We start from the raw sequence: 27,948 nt of genomic DNA on the forward strand, positions 1-27,948 counted from the left end.
GTGGCTCTTCACTGTCTTCTTCAGCCAGAAATGTTCACCTGATAAAGACCTTGACAATAATGCCAGTATTATCTACACACTCATCTCTCTCTACTGTAAACCTTGGTATTGGTCTGTTTGTTTTCAGATAGAGGGCAGCTGATATTTGGCTCAAAGCCCCCAGCAGGCTGTAAGGACATTGATGTTGTCTGGATGAAGGACGAAACAATCACAGTTGTATATGACATTAACCCTTGTACATTGTTACAATTAGACATAATGCCATGCTGTGTTAAAGTGGCAATGATTAGTTGAAATAATAACAAGGGTATTCCCCATCCCCCCCGCCCCTGTTTCGATAAAAAGCAATAGGAACGGGAGAAGTTTTAATTCATAGACAGAGCTATGGATGCAAGGACCATCCATCCAAAAACTATATTTGAGTATTTTATCCATTAGTCCACTGTTAATACATCCCAAAAATGTGTTCATGTCAGCAGTCAAGTTTTCAATACAAAGCACTGTCAGTAGAACCAAATGGTTCTATTACGCATCATATGATGCAAAACACACAATTGAAAGTTATTTGTATTTATTATGGATCCCCATTAGCCGCTGCCAAGGCAGCAGCTACTCTTCCTGGGGTCCAGCAGAATGAAAGCAGCTATACAATTTAAAAAACACTACAATAAATTCACAACAAATTTAACAACACATTAAGTGTGTGCCCTCAGGCCCCTACTCTACTACCACATATCTACAACACAAAATCCATGTGTATGTGTGTATGTTATCATGTGTTTGTAAGCATGTGTCTGTACTGCTTCCTTATACACTGTTCCATGAAGATGTCATGTCATGCTCTGTTCAGATAAATAAGGAGTTAAAGAGACGTACACATACTGTAAGTCCATCTATCCCAGGACTCAGACTTGAACCCAATTCAACATCTCTGGAGAAACCTGAAAATAGCTGTGCAGCAACGCTCTCCATCCAACCTGACAGAGCTTGAGAGGATCTGCAGAGAATAATGGTATAAACTCCCCAAATACATGAGTGCCAAGCTTGTAGCGTCATACCCAAGAAAACTTGAGGCTGTAATTGCAGCCAAAGGTGCTTCAACAAAGTACTGAGTAAAGGCTCTGAATACTTATGTAAATGTGAGATTTAAAAAAAAAGTACCGGTGTTTGCTTTGTCATTATGGGGTGTTGTGTGTAGATTGATGGGGGGGGGGGGGGACGGGGGGGGGACGACGACGATTTAATCATTTTTGGAATAAGGCTGTAATATGGAAAAAGTCAAGGGGTCTGAATACTTTGAGTGCACTGTATCTACCTTGAACATGTTTTCATACCTCAGACCTGTGATATTCCTTTTAGTTTTCTCATCTTTCTCGTTCTTCAGTGCTATCAGTTTAAGGTAAGACCCAGATGCAGACTGTGTCGAAGTAACAATGTTTATTACAGCAGAGGCATAGGTACAGGACGGCAGGCAGGCTCAGGGTTAGGCAGAGTGGTTAGGTGAGCGGGTTTAGGGTCAGGACAGGACAGGACAGGACAGGACAGGACAGGACAGGACAGGACAGGACAGGCAAGGCAAGGCAAGGCAAGGCTCGGCTCAAAAACCAGGAGGGCGAGAAAAAGTGAGGCTGGGAAAAGACATGAGCTGACAGGACAAGCGCTGGTTCGCTTGACAAACAAGACAAACTGGCAACAGACAAACAGAAAACACAGGTATAAGTACACAGGGGATAATGGGGAAGATGGGCGACACCTGGAGGTGGGTGGAGACAAGCACAAAGACAGGTGAAACAGATCAGGGTGTGTGACATGTGGACTATGATATGAGCATAGATTTTACTTAAACAAATATCATCTGTTTAGCAATTATGAAGATAACCATGCATTTTCTTGCTGTAAATTGACCTATATATTCATATATTATACATGATTGTGGGTTTGATTACAAATGTTAACTTGTTAAGAAATAGTTGTATTTGTGTGACATTTATTGTGGGAATTGTGCTTTTGGTTCATTTGTAACAAATATATAATGTAAAAAAAAACTTGTTTGAAATGTGTGACTTTTATTGTGTGAAATTGTTATTTTGGTTCATTTGTCAAGTATGACTTTGTGTGCTCAATAAATAAATAATATAGAAGAGAGCTATGTTGCCAGCGGTGTAATCATTAGTCCGAACAGTTTCAAAACAGAACATTTTGCAACTAAAACGAGAGTAATCTATCGGACGAATGCAGGTAGGTCACTAGGTCCCTCCCCGTTTCATTCCGTTTGCTTCCGTTTAAGAAACGTTTCGCAACAGAATCAGTGTAATGAATACACACCCCTGTATTTTCATTTTGGGCTGATGGAGACTTCAGGCAAACAATTGATCTTAGTGACATGGAGAACTATACACTGAACTATACACTGTTAAACAGCACATACACTGTTAAACAGCACATAAAGGCGTTTCCACCGCCATTTCTCGCAAAATTGATTTAACTACAAAAAAAGATCCCACCATGTCAAACAAACAAATGATCTGTCTGCATTTCCTATTTCGTCATGATTTTTTTTTATGAATCGGAAAGGGGCCTAGGTGGTGGGCTTGACACAGGGCTTGGCAATGGGCTGACTTTTCTATGCATGCACAATTCTGTCATGGCCCTGGGCAAGAAAATTTGTGGCACTCTAGAAAATGTTGCAGTTTTAATGCCAATTTCCAGCAATTCTGCACATTTGCAATGGAGCTGAGAGAGAATTTTGGTAGTTTTCACTTTAATTTCCCCCAATTCTACAGATTTTGACATGGCTAATGCGATGTTCTTATGCTCAAGCATAACACAATCATTGGGGGCTTGATTGTCTAGCTTTTATTTTGGTGATTTTAATTTCTCTTATTTTTATAAGCTATTATTTAAACAATATATAGGACCATTATATTTTCTACACTCAAAATAATTCACCCCGTGACCCACATGGACCCCTGCAACGACCCACAAGTGTATCCCGACCCACAGTTTGGAAACCACTGGGCTAGGCTATGAAATAATCGAGGATTTGAGGAGAAATTGTGATTATTGATTCTAGTTTTCTAGAAAGTAAAAACTGTTTTAAACGTGCTCATATGACTGAATATTATTGGTCCTGAATGGAAATACGTTTGCATAGACTTGCCCCCACGTAGGAATCCACGCCCCCCAACACTCACTCAAAGCTCCTCAACGCGAACAGTCATTGCGTCAAACGCAGAGCAGCAAGCAGCACCCGTCGCCGTCGTTCCATGGCAGTTGGAAATAAATAGGACCACGGAGAAGGGACTGTCAACCCGAAAGATCTTCTGATAAACTGTCTTGCCAGACTTTTGCGGTTAACATGTCAAATGAGGGAAAGGCTTAGCTTTTCACGACATAAATCAAGACTTCAAGAATATTATTTTCGTGGACCCTGTCAATTTTCATTCAAGGTGAATGGCAAAAAGATGGTCGATACGTTATGTTCAACTTGACGTTCCGTGCCCGTTTTTGTGTTCCAGGAAGCTTTCAAGCTGATTAAGGTGTTTGATTTATTCTTGCAAACGGTCTTGTTAGTAAGTCGAGTACGTTTGATGTCTCTGACTGCAGTTCGACAATTATAAATATCAGCACAGTTCCCACCTCGTCAGTTCATTGACTTGTTTGAGCCATCCATGATGATCGCTAGCAAACGTTAATGGTTTCTTTCTGACTTCATCTTTATCACTATAGCTAAGCTAATGTACCTAGCTGCCTAGCTACTGTCTGGCTGTTTTCCTACCCAGAATTAGCCGTTTTTAGTATTTCCAGTTTATTTTCAGCTTGGTGGATGAAGTGCTGACAGGGTTGAATTTTTTGGGTCAAGGGAAAGTCTGAGGCAGATCTGGCATCCTCTGGTGTGACAGAGAACAGCAGTGACATCATTGGTTGGAGGGAATGGCCCCAGCCCTGACCAAGCTCTCCAAAGACGTCCACGGAATGCACCTGGCGTCCAGCAACATGGATGCAAATGGGGCAATGCTCAACATCGAGTGTGATCCTCAGTTGAAACTGATGGAAGACAGCTATGCTCAGAGGGTGTGGCTCAACCTCGCCTCTCTGCCCTTTCTGGACACTTGTTGCTCAAGCAAGAGTCCCCTTGACTTTGCCGATTCGCTCCTGTCCCCTCTGCTACAGGCCTCGGCTGGCCAGTACAAAACAGTGCTTCTCTCCAGCCCTGGTTCCCTGCTCAGCTTCCTGTCTCTCAACAAAAACCTGAAGCAATCACTGGCTGCCTGTCCAGGTGCACAAGACATGTATTTGGTTCCTGTCCCTGAACACAATAGCCAAGTTGTGGCTCAGCAGCAACAGCAGTGTCAACACAGTAGCCATGGACCAGATGGCTATGATATACCCCAGTCCCCTTCAAATTACTGCCAGGGTGACCTCATGTCCCAGTATAACCCTGCTGTCCCCACACCCCTCATTAAGAGGCAGGAGGAGGGGGGCTCCAGCAGCACAGACACATCTCCAACACAGCTGTGGGTCAGGGGAGCTAGGAGCCAGGGCCTGGAGCAGCCTGTGACTGCATTGGTAGAGGAGGCATTGAGAGAGCAGACCCACTGGCATCTCTCCCAACAAACGTCTCAGTTAGGACGGGCTGAGCGGCTCCAGAGGAGACTTCAAGCTCTACTAGCGGACCACGTCTCTCGCCACTGCAGCCTCCAACTGGAGGGTTTGAAGGGGAGTCATGGCAGGGAGACCCCAGGTCCCCCCTCACCCCCTGCAAATACCAAGCCCTTTGATCCAGCCACGGGGCAGAGACAGACAGGTACACTGAGCCGCAGGACCCAGGGCCGTGCCCTACTGCAGACCTCCTTACCGCCATCCCCCTCCACAGACATCCAGGAGTTTACGCGCTATGCCCAGGCCGTGCTGCGCGGGGTTCAGGAGGCTGTAGACTCTGATGCCACCGAGAGCAGCTCAGATGAAGAGTTGGAGCCTGAGCAGAAATGGGGGACCACGTCTCAACCAGTGTAAGTACAGACATTCTGGTAATGTGCTGTAATTATGTTGTAGACCTGTTTAATTACTTATGAGAAACGGGAAGTCTGTTCAGTTGAATAAGAATGGTAGAGAAATGTATTTCATGCTTGACTGGGATGCAAAAACATTGTAGTCCTAACTGTGCAACAGGAACACAGCATTTTCAGAGTTAACTATGTTTCTGGATGAGTTTTGTTAAAAGCTGTGAGCTGAACCTGTAGCTTTGTTTGAGCTTGGGTCTGTTTCTCATATTTCAGGCATATTTTAAAGAGCTGTGGTGTTTTCCTGGATACCACAGTGGGTTATCACAGCTAAATAAACAGGGTTAAGGGCAGAGGGAGGCTATGAGAAACACATGCCATATGTGTGGTAGTGAGTGAATTATACATGGAAAGACACAGACCTTACACTTGAAATTACATTTCACTTGACCGCATTCAATGCACAAAACCGGTTGTTAACATCATATAACCTCTTTAGTTTGCGGCAGAGGCAGCAGATTCCTGCACTATTCACCTGACCCTCTACTACAGTACGAACAGAACAGACCTTCTCCTCTTCTAACCCACATCCAGGCCAGGTACATAAACACAGACTTTGTAAGGCCATATATCCACCCCCACACACTGCCTTGGTGGAAGAGCCCTTTGAGTCCTCCGAAGGAGGCTGTGTGATCCAGATCATGAGACGAGGAAAGTGTTTAGGGCTAAGTTAAGAGAATGTAATAATGGTTCTGCTATGGTGTCTCTCTGCCTAGGTAGGAGTAACAGCTCTCTGAGACTCAAACACTGTGATCACGCCAGGTTTCTTAGCATTTGAATCATCCAGCATTTAGGAAGGTTTCATGTTTCTCATTATAGTTTGTTGGGAGTTTTGAACTTTTAAGTAAGTAGCAAAGATGAGCCGGTTTGTGTTTAAGTTCCAGGCCGGGAGCACATCGCCAGGTAACCTGCTCTCCCTGTCTGGAATGTAGTGACTGAGGAAGGAGACAGGGTTTGCGTGGGGCAGAAGGGACCAAAGGGGGATGTGGAGGGGATGCCTTTGTGAATCCCTGTCAAATAAACGGGGGGGGGGGGGGGGGATGAGAAAGAGTTACAGGTTTATGAGCTCAGGGAACAGGGGAGAAGAGGTGGAAGGGGGGGGTGATGATTTGTTTGACAGGGCGGAGGGGTGGTTTGCGTCTGGCATCATCCTGGCAGCAGCAGTCTTGTCTTTGTTGGAGCCCCTGTCTCCTGCTGGGTAGAACAAAGAACGGTTTCTACTGACTCTGAAAAACACCAAAAGAACGGTTCCTATTCTATTCATTCTATTTCTATGGGGTAGGATGGTCTCTCTGTGGCCTTTCATTAGCTCCTTCATGGGGAGAGGTTATGGCATGCACCTCCCCTGGGAATATCTCCTCTTCTGAGACTGGATGGGCCATTTTTGGCCCCTCTTCCTGCAAAATGTGATAACAATGGTTACAATGATAAAATTGGGAAGTCAAACTCTTGATTTCTGTCCTCTTTCAGTTCCAGTCATATGTTCATAATTTGATGTGGGAGTTACTGTGGCAGACTAGGATAAATATTTGAAAGGGAAATGAGGGGTACACCTTGTAACCAGGTATGGGCAACTTTGATGGGAGTGGGGGCCACAAAAATCTGAACTCCTCATGGCCGCACTGGCTTGTGGGTCTGTGTACCCACATCCACACGCAAACATGCAGTCAGAGCTGGCCCTAGCCTTTTGGGGTCCCTAAGCAACATTTTCTGCAATTCTAAAAAATAAATCTATAGGGTGGCGAGAAATTTTTGCACTCACTCTCTGAGTGAGAGTGACTGCAAACATTTCTCGCCACCCTATAGAGTGAGAGTGACTAACAAAATCAATGGTGGCCAACCCGGTCAATAATTGGAACATGATTACTGTAAATTTAGGTAGCTGCCCACTAGAGCAGAAATTAATAACATTTTATTAATGACAATTTACGGGTATTATTTAATGAAGCTGCCAGTTGAGGACTTGTGAGGCGTCTGTTTCTCCCACTCCTCTTTCTATTCTGGTTAGTGCCAGTTTGTGCTGTTCTGTGAAGTCAAGTAGTACACAGCGTTGTATGAGAGTTTCAGTTTCTTGGCAATTTCTCTCATGGAATAGCCTTCATTTCTCAGAACAAGAATAGACTGACGAGTTTCAGAAGAAAGGGCTTTGTTCCTGGCCATTTTGAGCCTGTAATCGAACCCACAAATGCTGATGCTCCAGATACTCAACTAAGTCTAAAGGACAGTTTTATTGCTTCTTTAATCAGAACAAACAGTTTTCAGTTATTAACATCATTGAATAATTAATCATCAGAAAACACTGTCTTTTAAAGTGATAAACTTGGATTAGTTAACACAACGTGCCATTGGAACACAGGAGTGATGGTTGCTGATAATGGGCCTCTGTACTCATTTACAACATGAACAATGTCTACACTGTATTTCTGTTCAATTTGATGTTATTTTAATGGACATTTCTAAGTGACCCCAAACTTTTAAATGGAAGTGTATATTATTTAAATGAGTAATTTTGGTGGGTTTGATCCATGGGCCATCCCAGCTGTAAGCTTTACTTTATGCCCAGACATACAACTAGAGAAATAAGTGTTTAAGAAAGCAGAGCTTAGTTAATACAGACAGGCTGGCTTTTTCCTCAGTTGGGATCAGGGCTGAAAACAACCTGTGTGTAACTGCAAGAGTAAAGAAATGCACCAGCAGTATAGAACCGCTCCAGTGGCGCTGTGTATTTATCTTTGTTGAGCTGGCCTGGCAGAGAGTGTCTCTGGAGAATGGAGATAATGCCCAGATCCTGTGGGCTGTTTGTTTATGTTGCAACCCGAGAGGGAGGGAGGAAGTGCCTCTCCTCTCCTCGGAGACGGCTTGACTGGGAATGGGGGTGGCAGCTTTTTACACTTTTACGGTGTGGATACGTTCCACCACCTAGCCTACAACTCAGGATGTCAAAAGTCATTTTGTCACTTTCCTTACTGTAAAATGAAACCAAACTTGAAGTGTTCTTAGTTTGAGAGGCTACAGTGTTACAGCATTGGGCCTGTGTTTGTTCGCGTGGGGGTCTATTTATGTCTATGCCGCACCAGTCACCAGCCGACCCAGCCTGTCTGATGAAAAATGTTCCCTTTAGTTGTCCACTCTAAGTGGCTTGCTCCTGGCATTCCCAGGGTTGCTACATAGAGCCATGGTAACTAACCTAACTGCCTGCCAGAAACCAACCTCTAACCCTGCACTACAGTAATAGTGGAACGCAGTCAGAAGCTCCATGGAAACCTACACAGTTTTCTAATGATTTATTTGTGGCCTAGATATACTTTATACTCAACAGAATAAGAATAAAGACCCCTCATCTGCCATATAATAAGAAAAAGCTGATATGCAAAAGTAGCATTTTCATCTAGTGCTTTATAATGTAGGTCATAGTGTTTGCTGACTGTACTGTGTAAATATGAACCATATGTCCTCAGCCTCTGTACTCTTGTTGTGCTGGGCTATTTCTGTTATAAAGGTCAGTAAACCTACGAACACTCCAACCGTTCAACCTGTTTCAAGGAAAAGGTTGTCTTTTTAATAGATGGGGTGGGGGGGGGGGGGGGGATACAAAACCTACAGATATTATCAATCTAGAAAAATATGGAATTGATTGTCTGGTCATATGCTCTTTCTACCTCTTTCTGTCTGTCTCCCTCTCCAGTAGGTGTGAGTGGAGGTGGCAAAGGGAGAGGGCTGAGGTGGGCAGCGGGTGGACCTGGCTACAGCTGCATGTGGCAGAGCTTGAGGGACGCATCCAACAACTGGGGGACCTGCACAAACGGATCACCTCCACCAAGGTGAGGCCCAGTTCCATAGGCCCCTAGTGAACCCTGGCCCACACACACACACAGAGAGGACTCGATCCCCTAGGCTCTAGACCAGGCAGGGGGGGTGAGGTTGTCATACGCCTGTCTGTCACTTGACTTTGTTTTCTATCTTCTGTACAAAGCCTTCTGAGTTTTGACTAGTTAATTAAAGGTTGTGTTTTAGGTAAGTAGGTGCAGCATTCCTCCTCTAGTCAGCCTCGGCCCCTTTTATAATTAGATGCGCCTGTGTGTGTGTGACATCACAGTGTGGACCTGTTCTTGTAAAGTTCCTGTGGTGTTTTTAATCTCTCATTAGTTTTCCCAGATCTAATTCACTCATTGTCAATCAGCTCTCATCAGCAGTCATGACAGCCCCCTCCTCCTGCTGTCTCCAGACAGCTGTAAACACCACGACCTCCCTCACGACCTGTCCTATGATCATGTGTGAATTAGTGGGGGCCGGTGGCACTTCATCGGCTTATAGTAATGGCTGGAATGCTTTCAAGCACATGGTTTGCATAAGCCATATGAGCTGTCCTCGCCTCACCAGCTTCATTTGGTGTGTGAATATGCCCTTGTGGCGTTGATAGTAGTGTGTTTGTGGTCTCAGGGGGGTGTGGTCTTGGCGGATTCCCAGCCGATGACAGACGGGCAGATTCAGCAGACGTTACTAACGGAGACGGCAGGGCTGCCGTTCACATCGAGGGGCAGAGACCCTCCCTCCGACACGGAGAACGAACCCAGCAGCCCCACACGCCTCCTCAGGAACATACAGAGACAGGTACATTTGTACTTTTTATTTAACCTTTACTTCGACAGTAACATTGAGACCTAAACTCAGCAAAAAAAGAAACGTCCTCTCACTGTCAACTGCATTTATTTTCAGCAAACTTAACATGTGTAAATATTTGTATAAACATAACTAGATTCAACAACTGAGACATAAACTGAACAAGTTCCACAGACATGTGACTGACAGAAATGGAATAATGTGGCCCTGAACAAAGGGGGGTCAAAATCAAAAGTAACAGTCAGTATCTGGTGTGGCCACCAGCTGCATTAAGTACCGCAGTGCATCTCCTCATGGACTGCACCAGATTTGCCCATTCTTGCTGTGAGATGTTACCCCACTCTTCCACCAAAGCACCTGCAAGTTCCTGGACATTTCTGGGGGGAATGGCCCTAGCCCTAACCCTCTGATCCAACAGACGTGCTCAATGGGATTGAGATCCAGGCTCTTCGCTGGCCATGGCAGAACACTGACATTCCTGTCTTGCAGGAAATCACGCACAGAAAGAGCAGTATGGCTGGTGGCATTGTCATGCTGGAGGGTCATGTCATGATGAGCCTGCAGGAACAGTTACCACATGAGGGAGGAGGATGTTTTCCCTGTAACGCACAGCGTTGAGATTGCCTGCAATGACAACCAGCTCAGTCCGAGGATGCTGTGACAAGCCCTCAGTTCAGCCTCTCTCAGCCTATTGCGGACAGTCTGAGCACTGATGGAGGGATTGTGTGTTCCTGGTGTAACTCGGGCAGTTGTTGTTGCCATCCTGTATCTGTCCCGCAGGTGTGAAGTTAGGATGTACCGATCCTGTGCAGGTGTTGTTACATGTGGTCTGCCATTACGAGGATGATCAGCTGTCCATCCTGTCTTCCTGTAGCGCTGTCTTAGACGTCTCACAGTACAGACATTGCAATTTATTGCCCTGGCCACATCTGCAGTCCTCATGCCTCCTTGCAGCATTCCTAAGGCACATTCATGCAGATGAGCAGGGACCCTGGGCATCTTTCTTTTGGTGTTTTTCAGAGTCAGTAGAAAGCCCTCTCTAGTGTCCTAAGTTTTCATAACTGTGACCTTAGTGTCCTACCGTCTGTAAGCTCTTAGTGTCTTAACGACCGTTCCACAAGTGCTGCATGTTCATTCATTGTTTATGGTTCATTGAACAAGCCTGGGAAACGGTGTTAAAACCCTTTACAATGAACATCTGTGAAGTTATTTGGATTTTTCTGAATTATCTTGAAAGACAAGGTCCTGAAAAAGGGACGTTTCTTTTTTTGCTGCGTCTAAGTCTCTTTTTCAAATGAGTCCTGTCAGGGTCCAATGATATATGTAATGATTTAGCATTAGTTATGTCACAGGGATTGGAGGGCTTTTTAACCCAGCAAATCATCAAATCAAAAATGTTGATTAGTCAAAAGGACCAAAGCAGCCGTTACTGCTGTTTCCTGGTTTAGTGGTTAATCACGCACTGCAATCTGTGAGAGTCTAGCCCTGCTGCTGTTGATAGGACAGCTCCACTCCCAGTACATCTCTGAAGTCTGGTTGTAGTGTTGCTGGCCTTTGTCTTCTTGACTCTAAGGGGTTGTGACAGGACATTCTCCAACCAGAAAGCCTCACTTCACATTAGATTACAGGTCTGGGGAGTCGGGACATATCTTCCATACTGCTTAGCAGGTGGGGAGCTATTTAGATCTATAGGCCTATATGTTTCAGTTCAGTAGATACTGTATTTAGAGGATGATCTGTTGTTGTCCTTGTCCCCACAGAGTGCCCAGCTGAGCCAAATCGTGAACAGCCTGATGCCTCCTCTGAACCTCTCTCCTTCCTCCTCTCCCATCTCCTGCAGGTGGAAAGGACAGAACAAGAGAGTCTTCAGCAGGTAGACCCAATGAGCCCTACCAGCCCACATTGTAATTTCCTGCGCAGTCTAGTTTATTAGGATCCCCATTAGTTGTTGCTCATGCAGCAGCTACTCTTCCTGGGTTCCAGCACCTATGGTAGTTGCGTGGCCAGCGCAGCCAGTACAGTACAGCTCGGTTTGGCCCAGTAGTGTGAAAAAGGTAACTTTGACCCAGGATCATGTCAAAAAAACGATATTCCAACAGTTTTCTGTAATTAGTCTGCTACACTTTGCTAACGACAGTGCAATACTGTGCAGCTGTATTCATCGACCTGGCCAAGGCTTTCGACTCTGTCAATCACCACATTCTTATCGGCAGACTCAACAACTTTGGTTTCTCAAATGACTGCCTCGCCTTGTTCACCAACTACTTCTCTGATAGAGTTCAGTGTGTCAAATCGGAGGGCCTGTTGTCCGGACCTCTGGCAGTCTCTATGGTGGTGCCACAGGGTTCAATCCTCGGGCCGACTCTTTTCTCTGTATACATCAATGATGTCGCTCTAGCTGCTGGTGATGCTCTGAACCACCTCTACGCAGACGACTCCATTCTGTATACTTCTGGCCCTTCTTTGGATACTGTGTTAACTAACCTCCAGATGAGCTTCAATGCCATACAACTCTCCTTCCGTGGACTCCAACTGCTCTCAAATGCAAGTAAAACTAAATGCATGCTCTTCAACTAATCGCTGCCTGCCCATCCAGCATCACTACTCTGGACGGTTCTGACTTAGTATTTGTAGTTGTCCACATATTCTTAGGTGTCTGGTTAGACTGTAAACTCTCCTTCCAGACTCACATTAAACATCTCCAATCCAAAATGAAATCTAGAATCGGCATCCTATTTCACAACAAAGCATCCTTCACTCATTCTGCCAAACATACCCTCGTAAAACTGACTATCCTACCGATCCTTGACTTTGGCGACGTAATTTACAAAATAGCCTCCAACACTCTACTCAGACTGCATCCAATTTGCTATCACAGTGCCATCCGTTTCATCACCAAAGCCCCATATACTACCCACCACTGCGACCTGTATGCTCTCGTCGGCTGGCCCTCGCTTCATATTCGTCTCCAATCCCACTGGCTCCAGGTCATCTATAAGTCTTTGCTAGGTGAAACCCTGCCTTATCTCAGCTCACTGGTCACCATAGCAGCACCCACCTGTAGCACACGCTCCAGCAGGTATATTTCACTGGTCACCCCCAAAGCGAATTCCGCCTTTCCTTCCAGTTCTCTGCTGCCAATGACTGGAACGAACTGCAAAAATCACTGAAGCTGGAGACTCGTATCCCCCTCACTAACGCATCAGCTGTCAGAGCAGCTCACAGATCACTGTACCTGTACATAGCTCATCTGTAAATAGCCCATCCAACTACCTCATCCCCCCTTATACTGTTATTTATTTTTGCTCCTTTGCACCACAGTATCTCTACTTGCACACTCATCTTCTGCACATCCATCACTCCTGTGTTTAATTGCTATATTGTAATTATTTCGCCACTATGGCCTATAATATTGCCTTACCTCCCTTGTCCTACCTCATTTGCACACTTTGTTTATATACAATAGAAAAAGTCTGTTTATGCCATGTGTAACTGTGTTGTTTGTGTCGCACTGCTTTGCTTTATCTTGGCCGGGTCGCAGTTGTAAATGAGAACTTGTTCTCAACTAGCTTACCTGGTTAAATGAAATCAAAATAAGTCTTTCTCCTGTAATAATTATAACTACTGCTCCCAGTTCCACTGTTGCTTACCACGTCAGAGGGTCAAAGAAAATAGAAATCAGGCATAAGCTGTCAATCAAAAGCCAGATCAAATGGTTTTCTATAAAGAATAGAAGGACTTTGTGGCATTTCAATCACTGTTCTGTGGATTACTGAGATGCCAGAAACTAGATCCTGTAGGCAGGGCTGTTTTAATTTAAATGAGAGTGACATTATGGTTCCTGGACAGCCCTGTTTTTAGGCACAACCACTCCCTCTAACAGGCTAGGATTGTGGAGTTCTTTGGGTGGTACCAACTACCCTCAAGGGTGCTGTACTGTAGGACTTCACAGAGCTGCTGTTTTTATTTCTGTCACAGGCAGCACAGCATAGTATGTTTATCTAGTTTTTATCTAAGAAATGTAAAGCCTGATTCAGAGGACAGGGAGGTGGGGTCTAGGAGGGCCAAGGAGGTTACTGTGATCTGGCAGGATAATGAACAAAATCATTTCACTTCCTGTAACCAAGGGAAGCCTGTCCCACCAGAGCTGGAAATAACAGGCCCCCAGTGAGTGTTGGACTAGCAATGTTCTAAAGCCAGTATCTGCTAGTCTAAGTACCAAAAATGGAACCCTATTCCCTACTTTTGACCAGGGCCAATAGGGTAGGAAATATATATAGGGTGCCATTTGTGCTGAAGCCCTACTCCACAGCCCAGAGAGGACCTCAGATCTCCTATCCATCACTAGTGATATTAAACATGCTCTAGCTATCCTTAAAATAACCCTTGGAAAAGTTTTACAATGTCCAGCTGTGATTTGGATCAGTCATTAAGCTCAGGTTCCTACTTCCTCTTGCCCCCTTTTTACTCTCAATAAAAAGTCTTCACCTCCCCTGTTCTGATCTGACTCCCACACTGCCATGGATGTCATGGAATACGGATCATATCTGACTGGGACACTGGGTTGGATTGTTTGTGTTTTGAGTTTAAGGTCATCTGGGCAGCTCTCTATCAATAGAACTGTTGCATTTTTGTGTTGAGTGAATAAAGTTCTGTGTGTTTAGTGACTTTGGTTGAGTTTCAAATGGCACCCTATTCCTTATAGTGCACTACTTTTGACCAGAGCCTCTGGGTGCCATGCCATTTGGCCCATATACTAAGTGTCCCCTCTGTTGTTCCCTGCAGTGGCCTGGTCCTGGGAGGATATGACGCCTTCTCCCAGAAGGCACCCAAGAGGAGGAGAGTGAACCGCAGAAGACAACACCTCCTCCAAGTGGACGCCACCTGTGTCTCAGCCCGCACCCGACCCCTGGTGATCTATCACAAACCACCACTCTTCATCAACACTACCCACACCAGCCACAGAGAGCAGGTAGCATCCCTCAACACCATGTGCGCACACACACACACCTGCTGCCAATAATGAAATGTCAGATGATTGACGTATACTACATTTAAAGAAGGATAAGAGAGTAAATCAAGCTGTCCTTATTTGTTTATGCAGCGGGACTCATCTTGACATTGGAGAATGAGTTATAGAAACTCTTGCATATTAGTGTTTTTGTCATGTATGTATAAATAAAAACAGGGATGATATTAACTCTTTGAGAACAAAGGTTTACTAACCTGTGAACTGCTGGCTTATTTAAAGTGGAGTATTAATTGTAGCTGTAGTCTTTGGAAAGGGACCCTGTGCTGTGTGTCTGAGATGTAATAGTCTTATCATGATGCTGTGAAGAGCTCTCTCCAGCAGTTTAACAAAACACAGAGTGGAGCAGTTCATTTTAATGTGACACCCTCCATGACTGCTATTCCAAACCCTTGATTTAGTCTGTTCTGACTTCTAAATATCAACCTGCTCCAGAGTAGAGCTTCAACCTGCAACACACAGCCTATAAGGCTCTGTTCAAATGTAGTGCACTATATAGGGAGTAGGGTGCCAATTTGGAACACAGCCAGTCAGTGTATCCATCACTCCAGTCCTGCTACTAATCCTCTAGTTTCTCCCCACCAAGCCACAAAGCGAGCCAGCCAGGGACACCTCACTCTAGCTGATGTTATTACAGAGGAAGCCAATGTGCCAAGCCTACTGAGATTTTAATGGAGGAAAGAGAAGAAAGCTGTTCACGACTTTAACTAGTTTCATTAGTGTGATTTAGCTGAGTGGCTGACCTCCAGGTCACAGTGACTCACAGCAACCGCATAGTAAGGCTGAATGTTAGCAGAGCTGAGAAACCAGCTGAGGGGGGGGCTAAGTCACATCTGTATGTTTAAACATATACACACATTCCCCTGGGTCATTTCTTTGCTAATGAGTTTGTGGTGGTCGTTGGTAACTCTCTGATAGCAATAGGCTACTATCTTCAAGAGCCACAGGTGGTTTGAGTTCATAAAAATGTCCTGCATTAAATCAGTGGTATCCACACCTGGTCTTGGGGTGTAAGTTATTCTAAAACTTTTCTCTCTCCTGTAGGACCCAGCCTCCCTCTGTCTCACCTGTGCCTCCTGTGATCCCCTGGCACTGTGTTCTGACCCAGCCTGCTCCTCCAGCAGCTCCCTGACCTCCAGGACCAGTCACACTATACTACACCCTGCTCTCTGTCTCACCCCAGGTAGGCACATCTCTCACTGTGCTGGACAGACATTATGATGCTGTATTTGTTATTGTGTTAAGCTAACTTTTACTGTACCACACCTTGTTCTCTCTCCCCTCCGGTAGGCGCATCTCTCCTAAAACAGCATAGCTATGGAAATGTCTGCTTGGGTTAACTGATGCAAGTGATTACTGTTGTGTTATATTTACTGTTGAGCTGTATGCTTCAACTCTTTTGTCTGGAAATGGCTATACTATTCTGATGGTAGGTAGATGAAGGTGAAAGGTACCATACAATACTGTACTTCATTGTTCATTTACATTGACCAAGATAGGTGTGAAAATAGAATACAGAACAGTGTATTCTGAGAAATGATTTAACAGTAATTCTCTTTGGCATCTTACTGGGGTACTTTCACAGCAGCATGCTCTGTGTCAGCCAGTCTAATCATTAATCTACTGTTGCTCCTCGCTGCTTGCTCTGTTGGCTATGCCCTGCAGGGAGGTTAATGATCCTAAACAATCCCAATGATCCTCGCTGGGCAGAAGGGAGGGGTTCTGAGGCAGTGAGCCGTGGCTCGAGCTATGGGCTGGCTAGAGGGGCTGTGGGCACTGGGCTGTGACTGATGAGGAGAGCACTGTCTTAGAGACGTAACTCACACAGCTCCAGTCGATTTCCTGTCAACCTGAATATCACCCCACGGACATTGATTGAGCTAAAAACAAACAACACAAACACCATAAGGAATATTCTACTGACAATAATTATGTGGAAGATCGCCATTTCTCTTTTTGCCACTCTGTGGGTTTGGGTTTCTTTAGCAGTAGGTGGGAAGGGAGGAGATGTTGTGAGAGAGGGAGATGGTAAGGGAGAGATGTGTGTGTGTGTGGCGGAAATGTATGGGGGTGATGTGGGGGGTGTGTGTGTGTGTGTGTGTGTGTGTGTGTGTGTGTGTGGGGGGGGGGGTGTGTGGCGGCGCAATGTGGGTGTGTGTGGCGGTGATATGGGTGTGTGGTGGGGGTGTGTGTGGGGCGACGTGTGTGTGTGGGTGTGTTGGGCCGGTGTGGTGGGTGTTGGTGTGGTTGGTGGGTGTGTGCTGTGTGTGTGTGTGTGTGTTGGGGCGGGGCTGTGTGTGTTGGGGTGGGTGTGTGTTGGGGCGGTGTGTTGGTGTGGTTGGTGGGTGTGTTGGGGCGGGGCTGTGTGGTTGGGGCGGGGCTGTGTGGTGGGTGTGTGTGGTGGGGTGGTGGGGGTGTGTGTGTTGGGTTGGGGTGTGTGTTGGGTTGGGGCGGGTGTGTGTGTGTGTGAGAGAGGGGAAGCACAGTGGTGGAAGTTTGAGGTTTGCCTTAGGATTCAGCACCACTTGTCCTGTTCAGCCTTAAAGCTCACACTGTGTATTACGATAGCATCTATGTAATTATCAGCCCCCCAGCATGTTTGTTCTCCTAACAATGAAACAGGGCCATGACATAGACGTTGATTGTCTGTAGAGCTGGTGAGGGAGCATTGAGAAGGAATACATTACAGGGCCATGACATAGACGTTGATTGTCTGTAGAGCTGGTGAGAGAGCATTGAGAAGGAATACATTACAGGGCCATGACATAGACGTTGATTGTCTGTAGAGCTGGTGAGAGAGCATTGAGAAGGAATACATTACAGGGCCATGACATAGACGTTGATTGTCTGTAGAGCTGGTGAGGGAGCATTGAGAAGGAATACATTACAGGGCCATGACATAGACGTTGATTGTCTGTAGAGCTGGTGAGGGAGCATTGAGAAGGAACACATTACAGGGCCATGACATAGACGTTGATTGTCTGTAGAGCTGGTAAGGGAGTATTGAGAAGGAATACATTTAACCTAATGGGACTGATAGTTAAACATTATGCTGGCTTGTTGTTATAGGCAACTCTCTAACCAAGCCTTTTAATCAGCCGTTTGACGGATGGCTTCAGACGAGGGGCTGTTGAGTTAGTGGAACTGACAGCATTTTAACTAGTTTGCAGATATGAAACAGACAATCATAGTATCAGTCAAAAATATACAATTCCCAGTTTATGCTACAAAACCAACTTTATAAGAGGTTTTAAAAATAGGTTCTATTTGACTCAACATTCCATGACGTACACGAAGGCGTTGTTGCAGGATAGATTGGTATAATTGAATGCTATCAGGTTGTAAATCATAATTGGCCTGGTACATTGTTTGCGGCCCCCATCCAGGATGCACTTGTTCAGTTTCAATGACTCAATATTTTGGACAAAAAGACTAATGTATCTAAGGCTGGGAGAACGTCAATACAATCAAACTAGCAAGGGCAATGATTACAAGTCAGTCATAACGTGGCTAATAGACTAGGATATCTATTTATGTAGCAAGCTAAAAAAAAAACGGATCCCAACGTTAGCTAAATCGCTAGCTGCTAGGAGGATGTCATATCATTGGAGTGAGTGACTGACTTTTTCCCCTCGTTTTCCGGTGGCTATACACCGCTCCAGCTAACTGGTATCATTTGGTTAGCTAGCAAGAATGACTAACTAACCAGCTAACTAACCTAGCTAACCAGCTCTGCTAATGAAATGGTCAGAGTGAGGTGTTCTCTCATTTGTGTCTGGAAGTAGCTAGCCAACTTTAGCCAGTTAGCTTGGGTGCTTGGTTTAAGAAATTGATTTTGTCTGCGTAGACTCTTGTCTTTGGATGAGACAGATGTTTTTATTAGGTTTTATTTGCTGCAGTGTCTGTTAATTGTCCAAACGCACACCCGCTTTCCCACTCTATATTGCTATAGAATTTTCACAAACGCCTCAGGATATTTGGGAATTACGTATACTATGAAAACGTGAAAATGACCATATCTGCTCTCTTGTCATAAAATGTAAAAATAATTAAAATAATTTAAAAAAAAGTAATTCTTCCTTCGGTTGTATTTGAACAGATTTGAATGAGATTTCATGTTGATAGAATGCTGTCAGTTCCACTTTAACATGGGTGCTGTGTGCTTCCAGGTTGCCGCCACAAGCAGCATGGGAGGCACCTGTGGGGAGGGGCCAGGGGTGTGTCAAATATCAGGTGGGCGGGCTCTGCTCAAACCCCACACAGGGGAGCCTATCGCGGGGGGAGGAAGAGGAAACATACCCACAGGACCATGGAAGGTATGCATGATCCCTGGGATGGGATTTTTACTCAGTAATCAGGAATGCCTGCTGTTTTGAGATCTATCCAACATTAATTTCAATTAGAAGAAGACCTAACCTCTAGCCAAATCCTGATTTCCTATGTTGTCCTACACATTTCCAACTAGTTATTACATACATGTAGCCTGCGAGTGTGGTCATTACATGTATGCTATGTAGCTTGTTACAGAGCGACCCATGGCGTTAACAGTTAGATGTTGTTGGTCTCTAGATGAGGACTTCCTGTCTCAGCTGTCAGACCCTGAGGACAGTCCAGAGGATAGCCTGGAGGATGCCGTTACACCCCAGACCCCACACACACGCAAACGGGTACCATACACACGTTATAATCCTCTATCCTCGCGGGGACCTAAAATGGATTTCCATTCAAAATCTTATTTTCCCTATAACCCTTACCATTAACTTTAACCCGTAACCATAACTCCTCAACCTTACCCTAATTCTATCCCTAATTTTCACCCTATACCTAACCCTTCAATTTAAAATAGTCTTTGTCCTCATGGGGATGTTGGAAATAGAAGGATAGATAAACCAACTAATATCTTGACAATTGCCTTGTAATGAATACTGACATCTAGTGGAGAAGTTTAGAACAAACGTTGTGCATTAAAGGCATATAGCCCGCTTGTTGATTAGTGAGCTATGCTACAGTATTTATTTTAATGCTATTCTGTTCTCAGGGCCCAATCCGCAGACGTCAGGGAGAGAGTGTTTACAACATTGACAACATCATCATCCCTATGTCCCTGGCTGCCACTACCAAGGTGGAGAGACTTCAGTACAGAGATATTATAACGCCCAGGTATGGCTTCTGGTGCTTGTTCTTTGGCTTGAGTTACTTCTCAACAAAAGCTAAAGCCACCAGTTTTTGCTTAACTGTATTTTGAGTTTGATCAAAACCTCCCAAGAAATGAGTGTTCTTTGATGTCCTATGATCTGAGGACACCCCATCAAATTAGTGGATTCAACTATTTCCGCCACACCCGTTGCTGACAGATGTATAAAATTGAGCACACAGCCATTCAATCTCCATAGTCAAACATTGGCAGTAGAATGGCCAGTACTGAAGAGTTCAGTGACTTTCAACGTGGCACCGTCATAGGATGCCACCTTTCCACCAAGTCGGTCAAATTTCTGCCCTGCTAGAGCTGCCCCGGTCAACTGTTAAGTTCTGTTATTGTGAAATGGAAATGTCTAGGAGCAACAGCAGCTCAGCCGCGAAGTGGTAGGACACACTGAATGAGACCACTGAGTGCTGAAGCACGTAGTGTGTAAAAATAGTCTGTACTCGGTTGCAACACTCACTACCAAGTTCCAACTGCCTCTGGAAGCAACATCAGCACAATAAATGTTCGACAGGAGCTTCACAAAATGGGTTTCCACCTCAATTCCATCGACAATGGTGGAAAAAGTACCCAATTGCCTGGCTTGAGTAAAAGTAAAGATACCTTTTTAATAGAAAATGAATAAAGTGAAAGTATTTAGTTTTAATTATATTTAAGTGTCAAAAGTAAATGTCTAAATAATTTCAAATTGCTAATATTAAGCAAACCAGATCACACACGTATTATTTTTTTATTTCGCGATGGCCAGGGGCACAGTACAACATGCAGGCATCATTTACAAACAAAGCGTTTGTGTTTAGTGAGTCCACCAGATCAGAGGCAGTAGGGATGTTCTCTTGATAAGTGTGTGAGTTGGACCATGTTCCTGTCCTGCTAAGCATTCACAATGTAACAAATATTTTTGGGTGGCAGGGAAAATGTATGGAGTAAAAGGTACATTATTTTCTTTAGGAATGTAGTAAAGTAAAAGTTCTCAAATATAAATACCCCCAAAAACTACTTAAGTAGTACTTTAAAGTATTTTTACTTAAGTACTTTACACCACTGCCCATCGAACACCTTTGGGATGAATTGGAACACCGACTGCGAACCAGGCCTAATCGTCCAACATCAGTGCCCGACCTCACTAATGTTCTTGTGGCTGAATGGAAGCAAGTCCCTGCAGCAATGTACCAACATATAGAGGAAAGACTTCCCAGAAGAGTGGAGGCTGTTAAGGCAGCAAAGGGGGACCAACTCCATATTAATGCCCATGATTTTGGAATGAGAAGTCAGACGAGCAGGTGTCCACATATATTTGGCCATGTAGTGGATTCCGTCACCTTACACATTGCTCTGCTCCTCCCTCCTTCCCTGTAGCTGGAGAGTGGTTGATAACCCACCCCTGGAGGAGAGGGAGGAGGAGGAAGGGGAGCTGCTGTGTGACAAGACATTTTCCCAGAGGCACCTGGAGTGTGAGCAGAGAGAGAAACTCCGCTGGACCTCCTGGGACAAGACCAGACACTATAGACACACCACCAGGTGGGGACTGGGCACACCACACATCACCTTGCTGTTGCTGATTGATCCTGCAGTAAATGTTACCTCACTGGGTCTCAATTCAATACACAGTGTCTGTTTTTTTTCCTTTGAGAATGAAGTCCGGCATTCTCTTGCTCTGTTGCAGTATTTTTAAAAAAATAAATAAATGAATCTCCTCTCTCTGTAGGTCTGGCAGTAGGAACGATGGACCAGGTGTTTCTGTATGGGACTGTGCTGTCAGGGGTGACACCGGAGGTGACGTGAGCACTCACGTGTACTGGAGCCATCTGGACACGGACGGAGCCTTAGAGGAGTGGGTGGTAAGAAAGGACATTCACTGTCTAGTCTCTACCAACCTAAAGTCTGGATCCTGGTTCAGCTCTTTGTTACATTCTGAGTATGAAGTCTTGGTACTACCATCTATTAACCCTGCTGCTAACTGAGGAACATTCTAATCAATAAGCTATTAAGTATAATGCCGAGGAGTTGATAGCAAAAACAATGCTAGTTTGTTATACACAAGTCTTCTAATGATCAAGCTGAATTAGAGGTTTTACTTTTAAAATATGACTCGCTCTACTTTCCTGAGCAAATCAAACTTTATTTGCCACTTGCGCCGAATACAACAGGTATAGACTTTACTGTGAAATGCTTACTTACAAGCCCAAGTAGGTTCAAATAAAATGTAAATTGTCTGGTGGTGATTTTAATGAATGGTTCAGCAGTCTAATGGCTTGGGGGTAGAAGCTGTTGAGGAGCCTTTTGGTCTTAGACTTGGCGCTCTGGTACCGCTTGCCGTGAGGTAGCAGAGAAAACCGTCTATAACTTGGGTGAGATATGGAGATTGGGCATTTTATGTAAGAGATTGATTTATCCTACAATGTTAGCGTTTACATAGCTGATCATAAATGGATGTTGCATTTGACTTTTATAGGTTTGTTATGTAGACTTCTTCTAACCCATTGGTTTCTACCACAGTTAATAATCTGATTTTAAGCTATTAATTACATACAAAACCAGTGTAACAGATTTCCAGTCATTCCATTTAATTTAATACCCCTTGATCTTCAAGACTAGGACTTGGTAATATACAGTAGATTAGCCTAATTATTTTACCTGAGCATAACCCAAGTGTAAGGACATATTTAGCCTACTGTTCTTTATGATTTTTGTTGTCATGGACTGATTTGGGTCATTGATTCGAGTTGAGAAATAAATGCTGCACTCATGGAATAGCATGCTTTGAGCACCACTGAAAAAGGCTATTTTCAAGTGAAAAATGTATGCCATATGCTGCATTTGCTATAGACTTATTGTTTGCAGTGCGTTCGGAAAGTATTCAGACCCCTTTCCCTTTTTCCACATTTTGTTACGTTACAGCCTTATTCTAAAATTGATTAAGTAAATAAAAAATCCTCATCTACACACAATACTCCATAATGATAAAGTGAAAACAGGTTTTTAGACATTTTTGCTTATAAAAAATTAACTAAATACCTTTCTTACATAAGTATTCAGACCCTTATCTATGAAATTGAGCTCCGATGCATCCTGTTTCCATTGATCATCCGTGAGATATTTCTACAACTTGATTGGAGTCCACCTGTGGTAAATTCAATTGATTGGACATGATTTGGAAAGGCACACACCTGTCTATATAAGGTCCCACAGTTGACAGTGCATGTCAGAGCAAAAACCAAGCCATGAGGTTGCAGGAATTGTCCGTAGAGCTCCGAGACAGGATTGTGTCGAGGCACAGATCTGGGGAAGGGTATCAAAAAATGTATGCAGCATTGAAGGTCCCCAAGAACACAGCGGTCTCCATTATTCTTAAATGGAAGAAGTTGGGAGGCACCAAGACTCTTCCTAGAGCTGGCCGCCCAGCCAAACTGAGCATTCGGGGGAGAAGGACCTTGGTCAGGGAGGTGACCAAGATGCTGATGGTCACTCTGACAAAGCTCCAGAGATGTGAGAACCTTCCAGAAGGACAGCCATCTCTGCAGCACTCCACCAATCAGGCCTTTATGGTAGTGGTCAGACGGAAGCCACTCCTCAGTAAAAGGCACATGACAGCCTGCTTGGAGTGCCAAAAGGCACCTAAAGGACTCTCAGACCATTTTTATTTAACTAGGCAAGTCAGTTAAGATCACATTCTTATTTACAATGACGGCCTACCAAAAGGGGATGGGGGCTGGGATTAAAAATAAAATACAAATATAGGACAAGACACCACAACACTACATAAAGAGACTTAAGACAACAACATAGTATGGCAGGAAAACATCACAGCATAGTAGCAACACAACGTTACGACAAGAACATGGTAGCAACACATGGTAGCAGCACAAAACAGGGTGCAAATATTGTTGGGCACAGACAACTGCACAAAGGGCAAGCAAATAGAGACTACTATGCATCACGCAAGCAGCCACAAGTGTCAGTAAGAGTGTCTTTGAAGAGATTGAGATTAAACTGTCCAGTTTGAGTGTTTGTTTCAGCTCGTTCCAGTAGCTAGCTGCAGCAAACTGAAAAGACGAGTAACCTAGGGATGTGTGTGCTTTGGGGACCTTTAGCAGAATGTGACTGGCAGAACAGTGATGTGGAGGATGAGGGCTGCAGTAGAGATCTCAGATAGGGGGGAGTGAGGCCTAAGAGGGTTTTATTTTTTAAATTTAATTTATTTCACCTTTGTTTAACCAGGTAGGCCAGTTGAGAACAAGATCTCATTTACAACTGTGACCTGGCCAAGATAAAGCAAAGCAGTGTGACAAAAACAACACAGAGTTGCACAAACATAGTCAATAACACAAAGGAAAAATAGAAAGATCTATGTAAAGTGTGCGCAAATGCAGGGAGGTACGCAATACATAGGCCATAGTGGCGAAAGTAATTACAATTCAGCATTAACACTGGAGTGATAGATGTGCAGATGATGATGTGCAAGTAGAGATACTGGGGTGCAACAGAGCAAAAGGGGAAGTAATAATATGGGGATGAGGTAGTATAAATAAGCATCAACCACTGGGTCTTGCGACGGGTACACAGAGATGACCAGTTTACAGAGGAGTATAGAGTGATGTGTCCTATAAGGAGCTTTGGTGGCAAATCTGATGGCCGAATGGTAAATAACATCTAGATGCTCGGGAACACCCTTACCTGCCAATCTATTAATGATGTCTCTGTAATCTAGCGTGGGTAGGATGGTCATCTGAATTAGTTTGCCAGTTGGGGTAAAAGAGGAGCGATTACAATAGAGGAAACCAAGTCTAGATTTAACTTTAGCCTGTAGCTTTGATATGTGCTGAGAGAAGGACAGTGCACCATCTAGCCATACTCCCAAGTACTTGTATGAGGTGACTACCTCAAGCTCTAAACCCTCAGAGGTAGTAATCACACCGGTGGGGAGAGTGGCATTCTTCTTACCAAACCACATGACCTTTGTTTTGGAGGTGTTCAGAACAAGGTTAAGGGCAGAGAAAGCTTGTTGGACACACAGAACTTTGTTGTTGAGCATTTAACACAGAATCTGGGGAGGTGCCATTTGAGTATGAGACTGTATCATCTGCATATAAATGGATGAGAGAGCTGCCTACTGAAACAAGATTCTCTGGTTAGATGAAACCAAGATTGAACTCTTTGGCCCGAATACCAATAGTCACGTCTGGAAGAAACCTGGCACCATCCCTCCGGTGAAGCATGGTGGTGGCAGCATCGTATTGTGGGGATGTTTTCAGCGTCAGGGACTGGAAGACTAATCAGGATCGAGGGGGAAAATGAATGGAGCAAAGTACAGAGAAATCCTTGATGAAAACCTGCACCAGAGCGCTCAGGCCTTCAGACTGGGTCGAAGGTTCACTGCCCAACAGGACAACAACCCTAAGCACACAGCCAAGACAACGCAGGAATGGCTTCGGGATAAGTCTCAATGTCCTTGAGTGGCCCAGCCAGAGCCCAGACTTGAACCCGACCTAACATCTCTAGATAGACATGAAAATAGTTGTGACGCTCCCCATCCAACCTGACAGAGCTTGAGAGGATCTGCAGAGAAGAATGGGAGGAACTCTCCAAATACAGGTGTCAAGCTTGTAACGTCATACCCAAGAAGACTCGAGGTTGTAATCGCTGCCAATTGTGCTTCAACAAAGTACTGATTTAAAGGGTCTGAATACTTATGTAAATGTGATATTTAGTTTTCTTTGTTTTTATACATTTGCAAAAATTTCTAAACAGTTTTTGCTTTGCTATTATGGGTTATTGTGTGTAGATAATACTTTTTAAAAATCCATGTTAGAATAAGGCTGTGACGTGGAAAAAGGGAAGGGCTCTGAATACTTTCTGTATGTTTTTATAGTAGACACTTTATCTCAGTTTGCAGCTGTTTAAGTCTATCAAAGTCACGTGACCATTAGGCTGGATATTATTATAATTTTTTTAGCAGCATGAATTAGATTGAGTAATGAAAGCCCCACTCGTGGTCTTCCTAATTTTAACTTGTTTTTGACAGTATGGAGCACAATACCATGGAGTTTGGAAGGGAGGAACGGCCTCAAACTTTTATTCCATAGATTGGGATCTGCACTATGCAGCTGCTCCAAGATCACATTTTTCACTGGCTGTCCACTGGTATCAAAATCAATGATTGATAGGCAGTTTAAACTTCTTCAATTCAACCATTACGGTTAAACCACAACCACAATCTGTAAGGTACAAATGGCTAAATGAGGGCAGCAGTGTGATTCACATCATTGCACTATGTAGACATCAATAATCATCATCCTGACCTCCAAGTGTTTATTCAAGTTGGATAATCTTTGGATGCCGACAGCAGTCGAGACATTGGAAGACAGCTTGAACTGTAGCCTACAAAAACCCATTAAACACATTTGGTGTGTCATCATAATGGTCTCTGACTTGTGGTCAGACTCGCTCAGGTGGAACAAACTTAAACTTGCGCCTTTTTTCAATGCTGATTTAAATGTCATTGAGAAAACAAAGGTGTCATATTTTTTTATTGAATTTAAAAGTCATCTTAGAAGTAATCATCTGGTTTTTCAATATCTGTAATCCGATTACACTATTTTTGCTGGTAATGGATTAGTTACAGTTTAAAAAAAATCCATGACATGTTATCCGTTACTCCCCGACCCTGTTAGTAATGATAGAGTAGTGGTGGTGTCTGTCAGGAGGTAGGGAGAGTGCCCACTCTCACACATTGAGGGAACGCTGCAGGCTCCCTGATGCGCAGGATGTGGGTGTGAAGGTCACAGGGACCATACTCGCCTTGCATGAATTTTGTTTTTAAATCTAACACTTTATCACGGGAGAATGATGTACGGTGTGTGTTTTATACTAGCTCAATCTAATTTTTGACATTCAGTTGCCCATGCTGTGTTACCCACAGATGAAACTGATAAATGTAATGTATGTTGCCCTCATTATTGCTTCTTCCCCTCCCCAGCCCTGTTTCCCGTGGGAGAGTCGTGTGTTCCCGCTGTGTGAGGATGAGGATGCGGCTCTGAGGTGTGATGAAGAGGAGCAGGAGGAGAGAGCGATGGCAGAGCCCACCAGCAGCAGAGACGAGAACAGTGTGTCTGTTCAGTCACACCCATTCTCAACCCTGTCTAGTACAACACCACCACCTGCTGTAGATGACGGGAACAACAGTCTTACAGCAGACAGCAGAGTCACCTGAGATGGCTTGGATTTACCACTGCACAGCACAGGTAGCATGTACAGTTACTTATAGAAGTGTGTATTTTATATTGTTGAATGCATGTATCAGCCAGTCTTGATGTGGGCTGGGTATGTCATAAAGCAGTAGTGTTATGGAGAGCACAGCCACGCCTAACTACCTTTCACTGATCCTTAATTGTGTATTTATGGTTAAATGGAAAGTGTGTTCCACACGCCTTTTAAGTGCCTGTTTTCTGTCTTCAACAGGTCTCCACAGAAGATTAGGAGACCTGAGGGACAAAGATACAAGAGGAAGCATGATCTACCTGGAGGAGATGTCACACCTAATGTTTGCTACATTTCCTGAATACAGTGATGTTTTAATTTTTGTAAAAAAACTAAATTAGGAGAGTTTACATTTACTTAAATTTCTCTCCTCTATTGTAAGATATTGGTGTGTACTTTTTAAAAAGTAACCCTGACCTGCATTCTTATTTAAGATCTGTGTACTAGTGCACAACCGATCGTAGCCACTGTATGTAAGTAGTTGTTTGATATTTATTTATGTTTCAAGACGTGTCTGAAAATGCAAAGTCTATATGTGTGTATGTAGGTATTTTTAGATATTCAACAGTTTTACTCTTGGTTAACAGATTGTATTTTTCCGTAAGTGATCAAATTTATACAGAGAAAAAACAGGTGAAGTATTTTCATAGTTTTTTTTTTAGTTGGTGTACTTCTCGTCTGACGGTGTAATCTCTGTTGAACACAAGTCATTAAAATCATTCAGGCCACTGTCTGACTGTCACATTATTAAGGACAAACCAGACTGTGCCGAT

The 27,948-nt window shown here is 44.1% G+C and overlaps 1 protein-coding gene across 2 annotated transcripts; it reads left to right on the top strand.

Annotated features, from left to right (window-relative positions):
• Window positions 1-3,207: 3,207 nt before the first annotated feature.
• On the top strand, window positions 3,208-27,908 carry LOC109871370 (KAT8 regulatory NSL complex subunit 1-like protein). 2 transcript variants are annotated; one of them, XM_031806218.1, is made up of 13 exons: window positions 3,208-5,012; window positions 8,752-8,884; window positions 9,504-9,674; window positions 11,444-11,556; window positions 14,469-14,655; window positions 15,757-15,895; window positions 18,882-19,028; window positions 19,282-19,379; window positions 19,751-19,872; window positions 21,275-21,436; window positions 21,624-21,756; window positions 26,895-27,159; window positions 27,377-27,908. In XM_031806218.1, exons 1-12 carry the CDS (start codon window positions 3,934-3,936, stop codon window positions 27,126-27,128), a joined length of 2,718 nt encoding a protein of 905 aa, XP_031662078.1. In that variant the 5' UTR covers window positions 3,208-3,933; the 3' UTR covers window positions 27,129-27,159; window positions 27,377-27,908. The 2 variants fall into 2 exon arrangements, with proteins under 2 accessions (XP_031662078.1, XP_020317810.1); XM_020462221.2 differs by having other exon boundaries at window positions 3,209-5,012; window positions 8,749-8,884.
• The last annotated feature ends 40 nt before the right edge of the window (window positions 27,909-27,948 follow it).

Source organism: Oncorhynchus kisutch, linkage group LG26, assembly GCF_002021735.2.
Source record: "Oncorhynchus kisutch isolate 150728-3 linkage group LG26, Okis_V2, whole genome shotgun sequence".
Classification (NCBI taxonomy): Eukaryota; Metazoa; Chordata; class Actinopteri; order Salmoniformes; family Salmonidae; genus Oncorhynchus; species Oncorhynchus kisutch.

What these genes read in the sequence shown, in the direction of transcription:
- LOC109871370 (XM_020462221.2), top strand. Translation starts at nt 3,934, where the DNA reads ATGGCCCCAGCCCTGACCAAGCTCTCCAAAGACGTCCACGGAATGCAC. An exon ending in ACACCAGCCACAGAGAGCAG is followed by an intron (nt 14,656 to 15,756) that starts GTAGCATCCCTC and finishes TCTCTCCTGTAG; the next exon opens with GACCCAGCCTCCCTCTGTCT. An exon ending in CACTATAGACACACCACCAG is followed by an intron (nt 21,437 to 21,623) that starts GTGGGGACTGGG and finishes CTCTCTCTGTAG; the next exon opens with GTCTGGCAGTAGGAACGATG.